This window comes from Gouania willdenowi, unplaced genomic scaffold (genome assembly GCF_900634775.1).
Source record: "Gouania willdenowi unplaced genomic scaffold, fGouWil2.1 scaffold_376_arrow_ctg1, whole genome shotgun sequence".
Classification (NCBI taxonomy): Eukaryota; Metazoa; Chordata; class Actinopteri; order Blenniiformes; family Gobiesocidae; genus Gouania; species Gouania willdenowi.
The window spans coordinates 21,014-37,024 of record NW_021145137.1 but is presented as its reverse complement, the minus strand read 5'-3'; the positions used below and the strand labels follow the sequence as shown (position 1 = coordinate 37,024).

At 35.0% G+C, this 16,011-nt stretch overlaps 1 protein-coding gene across 2 annotated transcripts in view; it reads right to left on the bottom strand.

The window, feature by feature from the left end:
• LOC114460023 (nuclear RNA export factor 1-like) overlaps positions 1–6,679 on the bottom strand; it is a 102,595-nt gene extending 95,916 nt beyond the window's left edge. Inside the window, exons 1-9 of one of the 2 annotated variants that reach the window (XM_028442067.1) lie at positions 6,618–6,679; positions 4,696–4,744; positions 3,353–3,421; positions 2,599–2,714; positions 2,474–2,516; positions 2,327–2,392; positions 541–716; positions 403–463; positions 170–327 (exon numbers count right to left, since the gene is read on the bottom strand). In XM_028442067.1, the coding sequence (XP_028297868.1) occupies positions 299–327; positions 403–463; positions 541–716; positions 2,327–2,392; positions 2,474–2,516; positions 2,599–2,712 (489 nt within the window). In that variant the 5' untranslated portion in view covers positions 2,713–2,714; positions 3,353–3,421; positions 4,696–4,744; positions 6,618–6,679 and the 3' untranslated portion in view covers positions 170–298. Of the gene's footprint in view, positions 1–169; positions 328–402; positions 464–540; positions 717–2,326; positions 2,393–2,473; positions 2,517–2,598; positions 2,715–3,352; positions 3,422–4,695; positions 4,745–6,617 lie in introns of those variants that run through there. The other variant, XM_028442066.1, reaches the window with a different exon arrangement.
• Between the last annotated feature and the right edge of the window lie 9,332 nt (positions 6,680–16,011).

Sequence of the window (16,011 nt, the reverse complement as noted above, 5' to 3'; positions counted from 1 at the left end):
AAATGGTGGATTGCTCAAAGTGTTGGGCCTGGAGTTGATGAACTAATTTGGCAGTTCCGCTGCAAATACTGTGACGTCATTGTTCAAAAAACGTAATAGAGAATCGAAAAATCGAAACAGATTGAAAAATATGACCAAAACAGAATATAAAGATATCAACGGAGCACCTGAAGAGATTATTTGAACTTTTCTGTACTTCTAAACACTCTAAATATACATCAAAATGCATTTAAGGGCTAAAAAAGTGGATTTAGCATCATATGTCCCCTTTAATACAAAAATACAAAGATGTTTTACTTTAGGAACGTCTGGGATCTTTCCCACCGTCTGAAACAGAATCAGTTGCTACTTTAGACATCAGCACATTTAAACCATGACGTGGATTGTTTAGAGTCGTGTCACCTTTAACTGAGTGAAGATATGTGCTGCTTTGTTCAAGTCCCACTTGTTGTCCTGCAAACACCTGCATCACACAGTGTTTACCAGTGAGCTGTGACATTCATCCTAGTCTGGTAGACGTCATTAGGAGAGGACACCTACTTCAGGGATCATTCCAGATTCATATCTGACTTCAGGGAGAAGGTACTGAGCATCTCCTGCTGTGGGGCAGTGAGGGTGGGCACTGGGCTGGAGGAAGGGGGCGGGGCACAAAAGCTCTGCTGATCTGCTCCGTTGTAGCCATTGTGATGAAGAGCTGGTCGTTGATGATGCACAAACTGTTCAAGTATGAACGAGGACCACAGGGTTCAACATTAGAGACTTTCTATGGTGTTAATATTACAGTAATATAGGTCACACCAAGGCTGTGTCCCTATAGTCCCTCCTATCTCCTTTCCTATCCACTGTCCTTTAACACCTGGAAGTGTTTAAGTGGTGGCCGTGATAAAAGAGCGTTTTCTGAGGAAAGGAGGCGTGGCCATAGGATTATTACATCACCTAGTGGAAGTGCGTCTGATCGTCAAAACAAACGTGGTCACCTTTTCCTAACTGCTCTCCTAACACCTTTCCTTAACGCCATGACATCTTCCACAGGGTTAAGGAAAAGTGGATAGGAAAGGAGATAGGAGGGACTATTCAAACACAGCCTAAGCCTTAGTTCATCTTTAGTTTGACTGTGAGCAGGGTTTGGGGTCAATTACATTTTTCAGTTACAATTACATCTTCAATTACGATGACAGTAACATTTTATCCAATTACAATTATTTTTTTATCCTCTGAAAGTCAGTTACAATTACATTCTCAATTACTAAAGTCCAATTACAATTAATCACAATTATTGATCCTGAAATAAATAACCTAATAAAAGTTAACACTAATACACTAAATATCTATCATCTCATTTATTTCCTATATATTAGAAATAAGCTTCCTAATCAATGAAAATATAGGTTTTAATATTTTTAAAATGATAAAATGTGTGAAAGTTTGATATGAAACATATTGTTAACTACATATGTATAGAGCTGTACATATAGAACTGTAACATGGTTTACCAGTTTAGCCTTAAATTATAATTGACAATTTTTATAAAATTTTCATGGCAATTACAATTAATTAGTCAATTATCTGAACTCAATTACAATCTAGTTACGATTATGACAGCAACAGAGTTAAAAAAAAAATGACAATTATAATTATGCTATAATTGTAATTAATGATCAATTAAGCAATTATAATTATATTGTTGCTACAATACAAACAGATGCTGGTTTGATATATTTATTAAAGTTGTTCGTTATTATTATCATTATTATTATTATTGACATGAGAAATAAATATGGTAATAACTGGAATATTTTGAGATTACATTATTTAATATTTACTACCACACAAAAGTAATAAAAAGTGGTATCGTTGAGTACCGATACTGATTTACGAGTAATGAGTATTGGTTTAAATGTGAAAGGTGCCCATCCCTAGTAATCTCTACAAGGGGAGTGGTGGCCTAGTGGTGAAGGACGCTGGGCTTGTAATCGGAGTCCCTTAACCCCGAACTGCTCCCCAGGCGCCGCAAAAATGGCTGCCCACTGGATGGGTTAAATGCAGAGGACAAATTCCATGTATGTAACAACATTACATGGCCAATTAAAGGCCAAAACCCTGATTTAATAATTTAATAACAATGGTTGTTGTGTAAAAACATTATTGTTTATCATTTTATTTTATGGACAAATAAATATACATTAGGTAAATATAGGAATATACAGAAAACACATATGGTGAAACAGTATTTACTGTTTGTTCATTCCAGTCATACTAGTGGAGGCAAGCATTATCTGAAGCTACAGCTGATAATGAGCACTTTGGTTTTACGTGTGTAACCTACCCAGAATCCACTGCTGGAACTGTGATGAAAACCTTGTAGATTCTTTAGATTTATCATCTACAACAACTGAAAAACCCAGGAAAGCGTTAGTGAGAATAGATGAGTTGCAGTGGATCTTCTTAAAACCATGACGACTAAGATACTGACCTTCTTTGAAGACTCCGCCCACTGTGAATGACAGCAGCGTATTCTGTGAAAACAAAGCAGTTTGGCTGAGAGTGAACAACATAAATGATGTAACTCAGTGTGTGGCAGATCAGACATAAACTCACTGTGTAGGCGTTTACATCCACGGTGAAAGAGATGATGTCATGCTGAGTTTTTGGCAGCTCGTTGAGGAGCGTCACCACATTCAGTCGTGTGTGCTTTAGCAGATGGAAACGCATCGCTAGGACAGTTAAAAAACAAGACAAACATCAGGTGGGCTCCATCATTACTAGGGTTGGGTATCGGTTACTACTCGCTACGTTTAACGCTTCTGGTGCAAAATTATTACTTTAAACTAACTTCAAAATATCAAAATTCCCTTTTATTTCCAGAGCCAAATTTAACACATTTAACTCAAAACAACAAATAAACTATTATTAGATAAACTTAACATCAGCGTTTCCCACACATTCATTTATTTATGGAGGATAATGTCACGCACCTTCTTTCAGGCCATGTTTTGTGCATGTGCTACGGTTAGAAATGAGGTCATTGATCAATGATCTGAGCAGCGGCAACAACGTCATGTGTGTCAAGTAATGTGTGGCACCGACATCTTTGTTCTTATTGGGCCCGCTTACTAGCGTTTCCATGGGAACTGGTCCCATTGTCGTTCCAGGTTTCGGCACCCAACCCTAATCATTACATCAGAGTCAAAGCAGCTTCTCTGTGTGATCACATGGTCAACATTTAGCAGGAGAAATGAGACGTTCATTACAGAAAAGGCTTGAATCTAAAAATATAGTGGCTTCTATATTCTTGTACTTTGACAAGTGACGTTTTGAACACAACAGACAATTCAGCATCACACTGACTAACCTTACAAGGTGGGATAGTGGTGGGTGTGTCCACATCAAAGCCAATGGGTGGGGGGAGGTCATTTCCATCCTGATCAGGGACAATACACAGTTTAGTACAAGTTGGAAAACATCAGTTCATCTGGTATATATCTGGTGTTATATGAAACATAACATTCTCCTTAAAAACCACTGGAACAAAACACAAACTAAACTCAAGGTACCAGAACAAATCTAATCTGTGACCTCTGAACTAATCTGGTTGGTCCATGTGGATAAAAACAAAGTCAATAAATATATAGTGACTGGTACATCGTACTCAGGTCCAAAGCTGTAGAACTCATTACCACAGAACTTAAAACCATATCTGAGTTTAAAATGTTCACTTCTAGGGTTTAGTCTGAAAACAAACCAAAGTAAATAACACTGAGTCTGTGTGAATGTACGTGTGATGGTGTGTGTATGTGTGTGATTGAAAAAGTTTTATACAAATGTTGTAATCATGTATTTTATTATTGTAAATTGTGTAAAAAGGCCCAACCAGGGACATGAGCTGTGAATTAGCATTAGCTAGAAGCTCTTTATGCATCACATCAGCTGTAAACCTTTATTGTAACAATGTTGATTACATCGTCTCTGAAAAATAAAGAAGTAAATATTTGGGGGGAATAAAACTACTTAATTATTTGATGATTTTACATCATGTAAACAACTACAATATACTGTACTTAAAGCTGCTAGATGTGATCTTTTTATTTATTTATTTTTTTAATCAGATAAAGACATACTGTAGACCTCAGATTAATATACTCTAAATGTAAAAGCTTGAAATTGTTGCTTGAAACTTTATTTCATTCATATCAGGATTTCTGAGTGGCTCCATTTATGTTGTGGTTTGTCCATGATATCACATCACTACGCGAGGTATTCAATTTCAGCTGAATATATAGAACTTTCTGTGTAAATACACTTCCACCACTGTTTTTACCACAACATTCAGTCTGTGAAAACACTAGAATTGTGTTGGGAAGTTTATTTGACAAAATTAAGTAAACCTCTATCCTATTCTATGGGACTCCACATCCCACAATGCAATGTGCAAAACTCGGAACAAACTTTCAAGCTGCAATTACAACTTTTTTTTATTATTTTGTCGTTCAATTGATGTTTGAGTTATAGATCTATGGAGGCCTACACCATGTCTTTGATCTGATAGATAATTATTGTTCACAGCAGCTTTAACACAACTGATAATTGACTAAAAGCCTTTAAACACTAAGGTCCTCTAGTATCAACACTATGGTGGTAGAAATGAAGAGTGAGTGACCATAAACTGCTGATGAATGAATGATTGAGTAGACCTACCAACTTCAGAAGCTGAGGAACCTTCTGGCACACAGCACTGGTATGTAAACTAAATAGAAAAGCAGAAGAATTTGTGTGAGAATTCAAAGTTGACACAATAAGCTGTAAAACTCAGTAAGACCTGCTGCTCCACTAACACATTCATTTTGTTCACTGCAACACTGTGTAGAACAGCTGGGAGATCACATCTGCATTTAGAAACATCTGTTTCAATATGACCATTTCAGCTTCCTTATTGTTGAGTATACGCTAACATACATGTCTGACCATGTCCCACGTTCACCTGAACGCCCACCCTGGAGTGTACTTACCAGCAGGTAAACTCACCCTCTGCCCCATTTTGGTGATACACACAGATTAGACGTGGCAAAGCAACATATACACAAACACGGTCGACCAGTTTGAGCTGAAAACTGCCAAACAAATGGTTTTTTCTAGAGAGAGAAGTGATACGCTGCTGGGAGAGAGGTGGTTACCACCAGTCTGGTCTTAACTCCTCCCACTCTGGTCAATATGCAGGACAACCAACGAGTCACCGTCACTCAAGAATAAAACAGAGTCTGGGTGAAAACAATATCAAGTACATTTTACAGACACATTGTTAAAAAAAAAAAAAAAAAAGCTGGTCAGGATGTGTTGAAGGAGTGAGTCTGATTATCAGCAGAGAAACCTGAAGACACAGTGAAACCAGAAGGACAGGAGGCGTCTCCATGTGCTAAACCCAGCAGTCCCACCACACATCCCAGTTACTGTTTCTGTTAAAGAAGAGCTGAACCATTCATTGCATTTGTGATATTATCACAATATCATCAAACAAGATTTTCTAATCGCAAAGGCTGCATTTTTGTTTTTTTCTTGTCCTGTTAAGTTCAGAGTGTTTAAGAAGTACAGTCCACATGTTTACATGTTTCATGAAACGTGAAATTAATTAGATATGTTGAAGAGGTAAAGACAGAGATTTGTTTCCTCTCAACTTTTAACATTTTTTTTTTTTTTTTTTTTTTTTTTTTAAACATGGTGGGCTTCACTATCCCCAGACTTAGCATGTTTTCTGGGGCAAACCCTGGGTCAGGACCCAAAAGTGGGTCGTGGACAGCTGGTCAAAATAAATAAATACTTAAGTTAATGTCTCTCATGTTGGACTTGTCTTTTATTTTGAAAGAAACTTTTCTTTTGATAGGCATGCTGTGAAATGCATGTTGCACAGGAAAATATATAGATTTATATTTTTAAAAATATTATACATGTGTGTTGTCGACAGTTATTTTTTAAAGACTAAATTTTGTTGGTTGAGTTCTAAAAAAAAGTGAGTTGTGATTTAATGACCGTGGCAAAATGTGGGTCCCAGGGTGAGACCAGTTGAGAACCTGGTTTACAGGATAATAGATGAAATGACTATTAATTACAGCATTGGTCATTTACAAACTTTGAATAAAATACAAATGAATAAATGTTATTTTTGTTAAGTACTTAGAAGCTGTTTTTCTCATGGTACTACAGTTATTATTTAAAAAAAAGTTATTACTAATTATTGACATTAATACTGGATATTTATGAAAACATAAATCAGATAAAGTATCTTCTTAACTATATTTGCTGTAGTAAATAGAGAGCCCTAATAAAGACTGTCCACAGGGTTATTGGTGTTATTGTTGACGCTTCCTTTGGGGGTGTGACTTTGTAGACGGTCCCTGCCCACTCCTTAGCTCATTAACATAAAGTGTGTTTTTCTGTAGTTTGTTCTCTGTGTTCCACTGAGTACACACAGGTTGTTCCACCTTTACATCGTCACATATTGATAGAGAAATGTGAGTGTGAATGAAGTGGGTCACCAGTTAAACTAGTCTCCAGTGTGTGTGTAACAGCGGATGAATGTGGTGAGTGAGTGAGTGAATGAATGGAAACACACGGAGTGTTCTAACCTCTTCCTTCACAGAGCACACATCTGAAAACTCCTCCGTTTCTTCTTCTCCGCTTTTCTCCATCTTTGGAGCAAACATTCCGTCCCACACATGGTCGGGATGACGAAGCTCCTCCAGCACAGCTTTCCTCCTGCAGCCTTCATCATCATCATCATCACTGTCCGTCTCACTCAGCTTCACTTCCCTCCATAATATTTCTTCTTCTTCTAGTTTAACGGTAGTCATCATCCAGCTCTGTCCGTCCGCCATTTCACTGCTTTGTTCCTGACTCTAGCTGGTTGCCAGATACAACCGATGATTCCCCGCATGAAATATGTTGAATATCCACAGAAACGTTCCAAAAACCATCCGTTCATCATCCAAATAAAACATAAATATCACCTTTAACCAACGTTAAACTGTTTAATCACTAAGTTAGTTATTTTATAATCTCACAATCAGCGGGAAAATACTCAACCTGGCAACCACTCAACTGTTGCGGTGACGTCACAACCAACTTTTTTTATATTGACAAACCAGTCAGAATAAATGTGTTTAATGGTGATTTAAGAGTGAATAAAGTAGTTACAACCTGAAGGATTTGGTCTGTGGATGATTTAATGAATTTCAGAAGAAATTTGTTGAGTAAATTATAATTTATGATTAAATTATTATTGGTTTGTTCTCTGAAACAATAGAAAAAGATCTAATGAATAAATATTGTACAAGCAGTGAGAGTAAAGTCACTGTACAGCATATTAAATCTACTGTTCCTTTTACCTTATTTAGAAATATATATATATATATATATGAATTTAAACTTTTTAAAAAAAGTATATATATTTTTTTTTTTAAAAAAAAAAGGGAAAACAAATCATTTTTTACAAGTTATCAACTCAGAATTTAGTAAAAAATATAATATATTATTCTAATGATGTAATATATGTGTTTGCTGAAGGCTAAAGAAAGTCATTTTTAATTGTTAAATAATATCTACACATGTAATGATTTCTTTTTTTTTTACCATGTCTGCACATGCTGTTGAAGGTTAACACTACAAGAAGTGCAATCTTTTAACAGCAATGCATATTTTATTATTGCAATTAAATAAATGAATTTATTTCATTGCATAATTGTGACCATCACCAGCCCTCCCTAGGGAAGGGTAAATACTTTATTAAAGGGAGGATGTAAAAAAGAGAGGGCAGTGTTACACCAGGGTGAGGGGGGTGGGGGGGTGGGGTTAACAGGGAGGAGGGATACAAGATAGGAAAACGAATGGGTGGGGAATAGTCAATAAGTTTCAAGTGATGCGATGTGAAATTGTGGTTGTGTATATTGTGCTTATTGTTGTGTTATCAAGCCAGTCTGGTGACCAGTGTGCGGCTTAGGAATAATGGTGGTGGCTGTGAACAGAGGAAGAAGTGAGTGGAAGTTACATAAAACAGGTATTTGGGAACAACGTGTCTATGGTTGAGCCCAGTATGAATGTTATCCCACAGCCCGAGGCCGGTGCGTCCATGACAAATGTGATTCCAAGAACCGCTACTGCAAAACCCATGGGCCGCCCCCGGGCCCGAAGAAGCAGCCGGGCCAGCAGAAAGAGTGGGAAATCTAGGGGCCCCCGGCGACCACCCCACGGCCAAGCAGCCCCCCGAACGCCCCCAAGATCCCAAGCCGAGAGGCAGCCATTGCCCCCCCATACACACCCGAGAAAGCCCCAAGGAGCCAAGGACCCAGCGCACCACGCCACCGATCCCAACCCCCAACCCCCAGGCCCCCCACCCCCCCACCACCACCCACTGGGGACCGCTGGGAGTCCCCCCGCCGGTCCCCCGGCACCCCAACCTAGCCCCCCCGGGCGCCCCAGATGCTGATGCCGCCCGCGCCACGAGCTTCAGCTCTCCAGAGGCCAAGCCAGACCGCCCCACCGGGATGTGGCCCCCTATTATGGCCCCGACACCCTGCCTCTGTAATGACATGTAATGATTTCTTACATCAAATGTTTATTAGATGAGATTAGATCCTTTATTCGTCCCACAAGAGAAAATTTACTTTTCATTTTCATCCCCGTCCAAGAAACAATAAAACACAATCACATATAACATGGAGGACAGGATGTATATTTATATTTATAATGAGACAGTTGAGCTTTGTTTTGTTTTTGTTTACATGTAAGCACACAAATATGTTACACATTTCATTACAGAATTATATTCTGGGTCTGGATTCTGGTTTTCAGATTAAGTTTGTTTTAAAATTTAAGGAAAAAAGTAAAGTTTTATTTTTTATTTTTGGAAAACTAAATTTTTCATTCACAAAAGTAGATATTTAAAGCTGTTTTCACATTCTCTAAATGAGTTAAAAATATTTAAAAACAATTTAACATGTGTCTGCTACATCAGAATAAACACAATCTGCTTTCTGCAAAATAGATTAATTCATAATAATATCAGACTTGTATTAGATTTATTAGATTATGTACATTTAATAGAAGATAATGGAGATAATTTATTTTACTTTTATCACTGCATTATTTTGGATTTGGTAAAAAAAAAATTATTAATAATGAATTATTGCAATGCTATAATATGAAATTACAAATGCAGTTTTATGTCTATCTGGTGTTAATAAATGATTTAATATAAACAGAGGTTTACGCCAGGGAAACCCAGTCAGTCCTCTGTTGTTTATCATAGCAGTAGAATTATTAGCTTTATATATTAAATATGATGATATTAACACATTAAATGTTGTGGGTAAATATTTAATAATCTCATAAATAGCAGATGACACAACATTATATATTTATTTTTATTTGTGTCCAAATTCCAAATGTCCTAAAAGCAGAGTCCACTTTCTCAGAGGCTCAGGACTATATTTAAATATTTAGAAAATGTGAAATTTGGATTAATCAAAATAACACACACACTTTAATTCATAATATTTCAGTCAAAAATGAGATAAAATATTTGGTAGAATATTGTTAATAAAAACTGAAGGTATTTCCAGATGAATCTACCAGTATATTCTCTGTCTGTTCCAGAAATATGTATTTAAAAAATAATGTAATTATTAATAATTTCATGTTATAATAAAAAGTGATATAATAAAGTCAGTAGAAGAGGACGTTATGAATGTCATTGACTGTGAGACAATAAACGGTGAAATCACATGAAGGTGTTTACAAACTTTAGTTAAACATGAAAATGATTTATGCTTTACATTATACCAGCTTATCTTTGTCAAAGGGTTGGACCAATCACTTTCTTCTAACATGTGATTTTCATCCTTTAAGTGATCACATGATCATATGCAGGTGTTATTATATTATAAAATGCTTTAGAAGCACCACTTCAGTCCACATAAAGCTACAATCTGGAATAACAGCTGTATTTTATACAAGAGGAAAACTTTATTCTTTCATCAACGTGTTGCCTTGACACAATACCCTCAAACTTCTTTAAAACTGTTGTAAAGTCAATTGTCACTGATTTGTGTCAGATAATTAACTGCTCATTCCAATCAGGCACCGTACCAAAATCCCTGAAAGTAGCTGCTGTGAAACCGCTGTTAAAAAAGAGAACACTGGATGCCTCTATACTGGCTAACTATAGACCAATCAGCAACCTTCCATTCATGGCCAAGATCATTGAGAAGGTGGTCTTCAACCAACTGAGTCAATTCTTAACATTCAACAAAATATTTGATAAATTTCAGTCAGGTTTTCGTTCTCATCACAGCACTGAAACTGCTCTGATCAAAGTGATCAATGACATAAGGTTGAACACTGATTCAGGAAAAGTATCTGTTCTCATTCTGTTGGATCTAAGTGCTGCATTTGACACTGTAGATCATACAATTTTGTTGTACAGATTGCAAACATGGGTTGGACTAAATGGAAAAGTAATGCAATGGTTTAAGTCATACTTGGAGGAGCGAAGCTATTTTGTAAGCATTGGAAACTTTGAATCTGACAGATTACCAATGTCCTGTGGGGTTCCTCAGGGATCTGTTCTTGGACCCCTTCTGTTTAACCTTTACATGCTTCCTTTAGGACAAATTTTACAGAACTGTAAGGTTGATTATCAGAGCTACGCAGATGACACACAACTATATCTATCACTGAACCCAGATGACCATGGTCCCATTGAGGTGTTGTGTGACTGTTTAGAAAAAGTAAACTGCTGGATGAGTGAAAACTTCCTTCAACTAAACCATGACAAGACGGAGGTGATTGTCTTTGGTAACAAGGAAAAGAGGACTGCTGTCAGCAAGTATCTGAGTCTGGATCTTTAAAAGCTAAAGACCAAGTCAAAAACCTTGGTGTTCTGATTGACTCAGATCTTACATTCAGCATCAGATCAAATCTATCACAAAAACAGCCTTCTACCACCTAAAGAACATCTCCAGAGTGAAAGGTTTAATGGCTCAGAAAGATCAGGAGAAACTGGTCCATGCTTTTATCTCCAGCAGACTGGACTATTGTAATGGTCTTCTGACAGGAATCCCCCAAAAGAGAATCAAACATCTACAGCTGGTTCAGAACGCTGCAGCTCGGGTCTTAACCAGAACAAAGAGGTCAGAGCACATTACTCCAGTTTTAAAGTCTTTACACTGGCTCCCAGTCAGCCTCAGAATAGACTTTAAAGTTCTGCTGCTGGTGTATAAATCTGTGAATGGGTTTGGTCCAGAATACATCAGTGACATGTTAGTCAGGTATGAACCCAGCAGGTCTCTCAGATCTATGGACACAGATCAGATAGTGGAGCCCAGAGTTCACAGTAAACATGGTGATGCTGCTTTTAGTTGTTATGCTGCAAAGAAGTGGAACAAACTGCCAGCGGAGCTGAAGTCAGCATCCAATGTGAACATTTTTAAATCAAAGTTAAAGGCACTTTTTTTCTCTACTGCATATGATTGAGAGAGAGATTTTTTGTCATGTTGTTGATGTAATGATGATTTTACTGATGATTTTAATTGATTTTACTGATGATTTTAAATGTTCTTATTGATTTAAATGTTCTTATTGATTTTAAACAATTGAATGTTTTATCATGTAAAGCACATTGAGTTGCCTTGAGTATGAAATGCGCTATATAAATAAATTTGCCTTGCCTTGCCTTGCCTTGCCTAAAGATTGGATTGAAAAGGGACGATAATACATTTAATGGATGACAATGGTAATATTTACAATCATTGTGATTTTAAAGATAAATGTTCTCAGAAACAACATTCATTAGTAGTCAGGGCTATTCCTATTGCCTTGATTCATTTAATTAAAGGAATATTACAGTATTCATCAGTATCCACAAAGATCAATAAACTGTTCATTGGAAGTTATTGTTTTTAGACACTGTTATTTATTAAACAATGTTTTCATCTTCAAGTAAAGAGACAAATAATATCTTCAAACTATTAGAAAACAGATATTATCAAAATTAGGACAAATATTTATCATTTCCTTTATTTCCTAAAATGAAATAGATTAATTTTAAAACAATGAATGATGTTTATCCATGTAAATATATTTTTAATGATTAGGTTTAATATGGATGATTACAGCTGCATGTTTAGTCAAACTAATAATGAAAGTCAACAACACGTCTTTTTTTCCTGTTCTGTGGTGAAGAGGTTTTAGGAAAGAGATGATGATTGGCTGCTCACACACACTGTGATACCTGGCTTTGATTAGCATTTGGTTACATTTGCTTTTATTTTGAAGGACAAGGATGTGGAATTTATATGTAGCAATTTGATGATATTTGGAAAACATTTGATACAAAAAATTTAGATTTTATAAAAAAAAAATCCCAATTTTTTATTGCTTTTAAAATTGATCTTAAAAATGTATTGATTTTATTTTGAAAGATCTACACCGGTGTGGTGTTTGTATATGAATATTAAAATACTTGTTTCTTAATAAAGCATTAAAAATAGTGTGTTTAATCCTTTAACAGGACTGATCCTTTCAGATCCTTTTTAACACATGCACATAGACTATGTCACTTCCTTCACTCGGATTGTTTACGACAGAGCTGCTGGGAAGTGATATTTAAATGTAAACTGACTATACAATGTTAATTAAATATTTTAATAGTACACATGTAAATATGTGACTGTTTTGTAATGTTTTCAATTTTTTATAATAAAAAATGATAAAAACACATTACACAACATTGACAATCAAAAACCAAACATAAATAAATCAGAATTCACTCAAACATACATTTATAATTATTTTTCAAATAACAGTTTCAACATTTTAAATAGTACACAAACTGTCCAGAGCCGTTTAGAGAGAGAGTAGTGACAACTCCGTTCACTACAATGGATCGTTTTTTTTTTTTACAGCAATGGCGGCTCATGGAGCCTCAATAGTTCCAGGAAGTGATCAGTTTACTATTGTAGCCAATGGAGTTAGAGCTTTGAATGGTAAGACGTTTAAATAATCATATTGGATACTATTATTATTATTATTATTATTATTATTATTATTATTATTATTATTATTATTATTATTATTATTATTATTATTATTATTATTATTATTATTATTATCAGTGTAATGTGTGCATTAAAGCATGTTAGTGGATTATCCCCCACTAAACTAATTGACTAAGGCATCATTAGCAGATAACAGATGAGGATATGCTTACGTTACTGGATAAACATAGCAACACAGCGTTAACCATAAAGTTCAATTTTATTAATGTAATTTCATCCAACAATGTGGAATTATAGAATATGCTTTTAAACGTGATTTATTTTGCTGGAATAAATTAAAAAAAATAAAAATAGAATTAATTATAGAGTGTTTAGATTAGCACCAACCACAATGTGTGGAACATAAACAATAAAGAAAAATCATTAACATAATTGAGAATGTTGACTACAAAAAATTTAAACGACGCATTGTTTAATGTTGTAAATTCATGATAAAATCAGCTGCTTTCTGCTTCATTTTTGCTGCAGTTCCATAATATGAACTGCTGTAATCCAAAATGTATCTTAAAATGTTCAGCCCCCTCTTGTAACTTAAATAATGAGAGAATAAAGATGCTCAAATTAAGCAGTGTTATTATTAATCATGTTCTACTTGATAAAACAATTCTGATGTCACTCAAAAGAGAAAATTCCAATAATTTGAAAGATTTTAATAAAAGGTTTAGAGCAGACAGACGTTAAATTGTTTATGAATATAATTTAGAAAATGTGAAAACAGCTTTAAATATCTAAATTCATAAGGTAAAAAGATAATTAAAACTTTATTTTTTTCCTTACATTTTAAAACAAACTTAAGCTGTAAACCAGAATTCAGACCCAGAATATAATTCTGTAATGAAATGTGTAACATATTTGTGTGCTTACATGTAAACAAAAACAAAACAAAGCTCAACTGTCTTACTATAAATATAAATATACCTCCTGTCCTCCATGTTATATGTGATTGTGTTTTCATGTTTCTTGGATGGAGATGAAACTGAAAAGTAAATTTCCTCTTGTGGGACGAATAAAGGATCTAATCTCATCTAATAAACATTTGATGTAAGAAATCATTGTGTGTAGATATTATTTAACAGTTTAAAATGACTTTCTTTATCTCATCAAAACATTTTCACTAAAATCAGAGTTAATACCTTTTAAAATATAATTTATTATCTAAGGAAGAAGAAAAACATTATAGTTCATTGCCTGCTTAAATAATTTATTTTCCTTTAAAAAAATTAAATAAATGAAATGAATAATAATAATAATAATAATAATAATAATAATAATAATAATAATAATAATAATAATAATAATAATAATAATAATATATATTTTTAACAAAGGAAAACGATACTTTTGATTTAATGTGATCTACGGTGACTTTATTTTCACTGCTCATACATTATTTATCTCCAATATCTATTGTTTCTGAGAACAAACCAATCATAAATTAATTAACTCAAAAAATTTCCAAATTTGGAATCTATCAAATCATCCACAAACCAAATCCTTCAGGCTGAAACTACTTTATTCACTCTTAAATCACCATTAAACACATTTATTTTGACTTGTTTGTCAATTAAGTTTATAAAAAGTCGGTTGTGACGTCAACACAAAAGTTGAGAGTGGTTGCCAGGTTGAGTATTTTCCCGCTGATTGTGAGATTATAAAATAACTAACTTAGTGATCAAACAGTTTAACGTTGGTTAAAGGTGATTTTTATGTTTTATTTGAATGATGAACGGATGGTTTTTGGAACGTTTCTGTGGATATTCAACAGATAGTTTATTTTAGGTAAGATTTTCATTTTAACTGAGGCTATTCTGCCAAGGAGTGAGATGGGGAGATTGTTCCATCTCCGCAGGTCTTCTGTGACTTTATCCAACAGCGGATCCAGGTTCAGTTTAATTACTTCATTTAAGTTAGGTGATATATTTAAGCCTAGATATTTAATTATATTTGTGGGGGAGGGGTATTGTGGGTTTTGGGTTGCTGGGTTCCATGAATTTTTTGTTTAATGGAAGGATTGATGATTTTGACCAGTTAATGGAATAGTCTGATAATTTAGAGAAGCTATTTATTAGTTTAAATACTTCCTCTAATGAGGATTGGGGTTCTTCCAAATAGTGTAAAATATCGTCCGCATAAAGATTAATTTTGTGTTCTGAAATGGATGAGTGGATTTTTTTAATAACAGTATTCTGACGAACAGCTGCTGCGAGAGGTTCAACAAATATTGCAAAAAGCAAAGGTGAGAGTGGGCAACCTTGTCTGGTTCCCCTCTGCAGTGTGAAGCTTTGGGATGTTTTTTTGTTTGTGGTTACTGAGGCCTTAGGTTTAGAGTATAGGGTGGAGATCCATTGTATGAATGATTCTCCAAAGCCAAATTTGCCAAGGACAGTAAGAAGGAATGACCAGTTGACTCTATCGAATGCTTTTTCTGCGTCAAGTGACAAGATTATTGTTTTCTTTTTAGAGTTCTGTGCCATGTTGATCAAATTAAACAGTCTTCTAACATTGTCTGTGGAGTGTCTATTTTTAATAAATCCTGTCTGGTCTTGTATGTAAGTAAGTAAGTAGTTTATTTATAAAGCGCTTTTTGCAGATAAAATCACAAAGTGCTCTACAGAGTTGTGATAAAAGTACAAGTGCAACACAATAGAATGATAAAACAAGAGTGCATAAATATCATAAGAACAGGAACATTAAAGGATAAATAAAAATTAAAATCCAGTTCACTAAAAGCTTTACTGTAAAGTGTAGTCTTCAGCAGTTTTTTAAAAGTGACCACACAGTTGAGCTCCCTGAGAGACTGGTGCAGGTAATTCCAGAGTCTGGGAGCTACAGCCTGGAACGCCAGGTCTCCTCTGGTTTTAAATTTAGTTTTTGGGGTCTTTAGGAGACCCTGACCTGAAGACTGAAG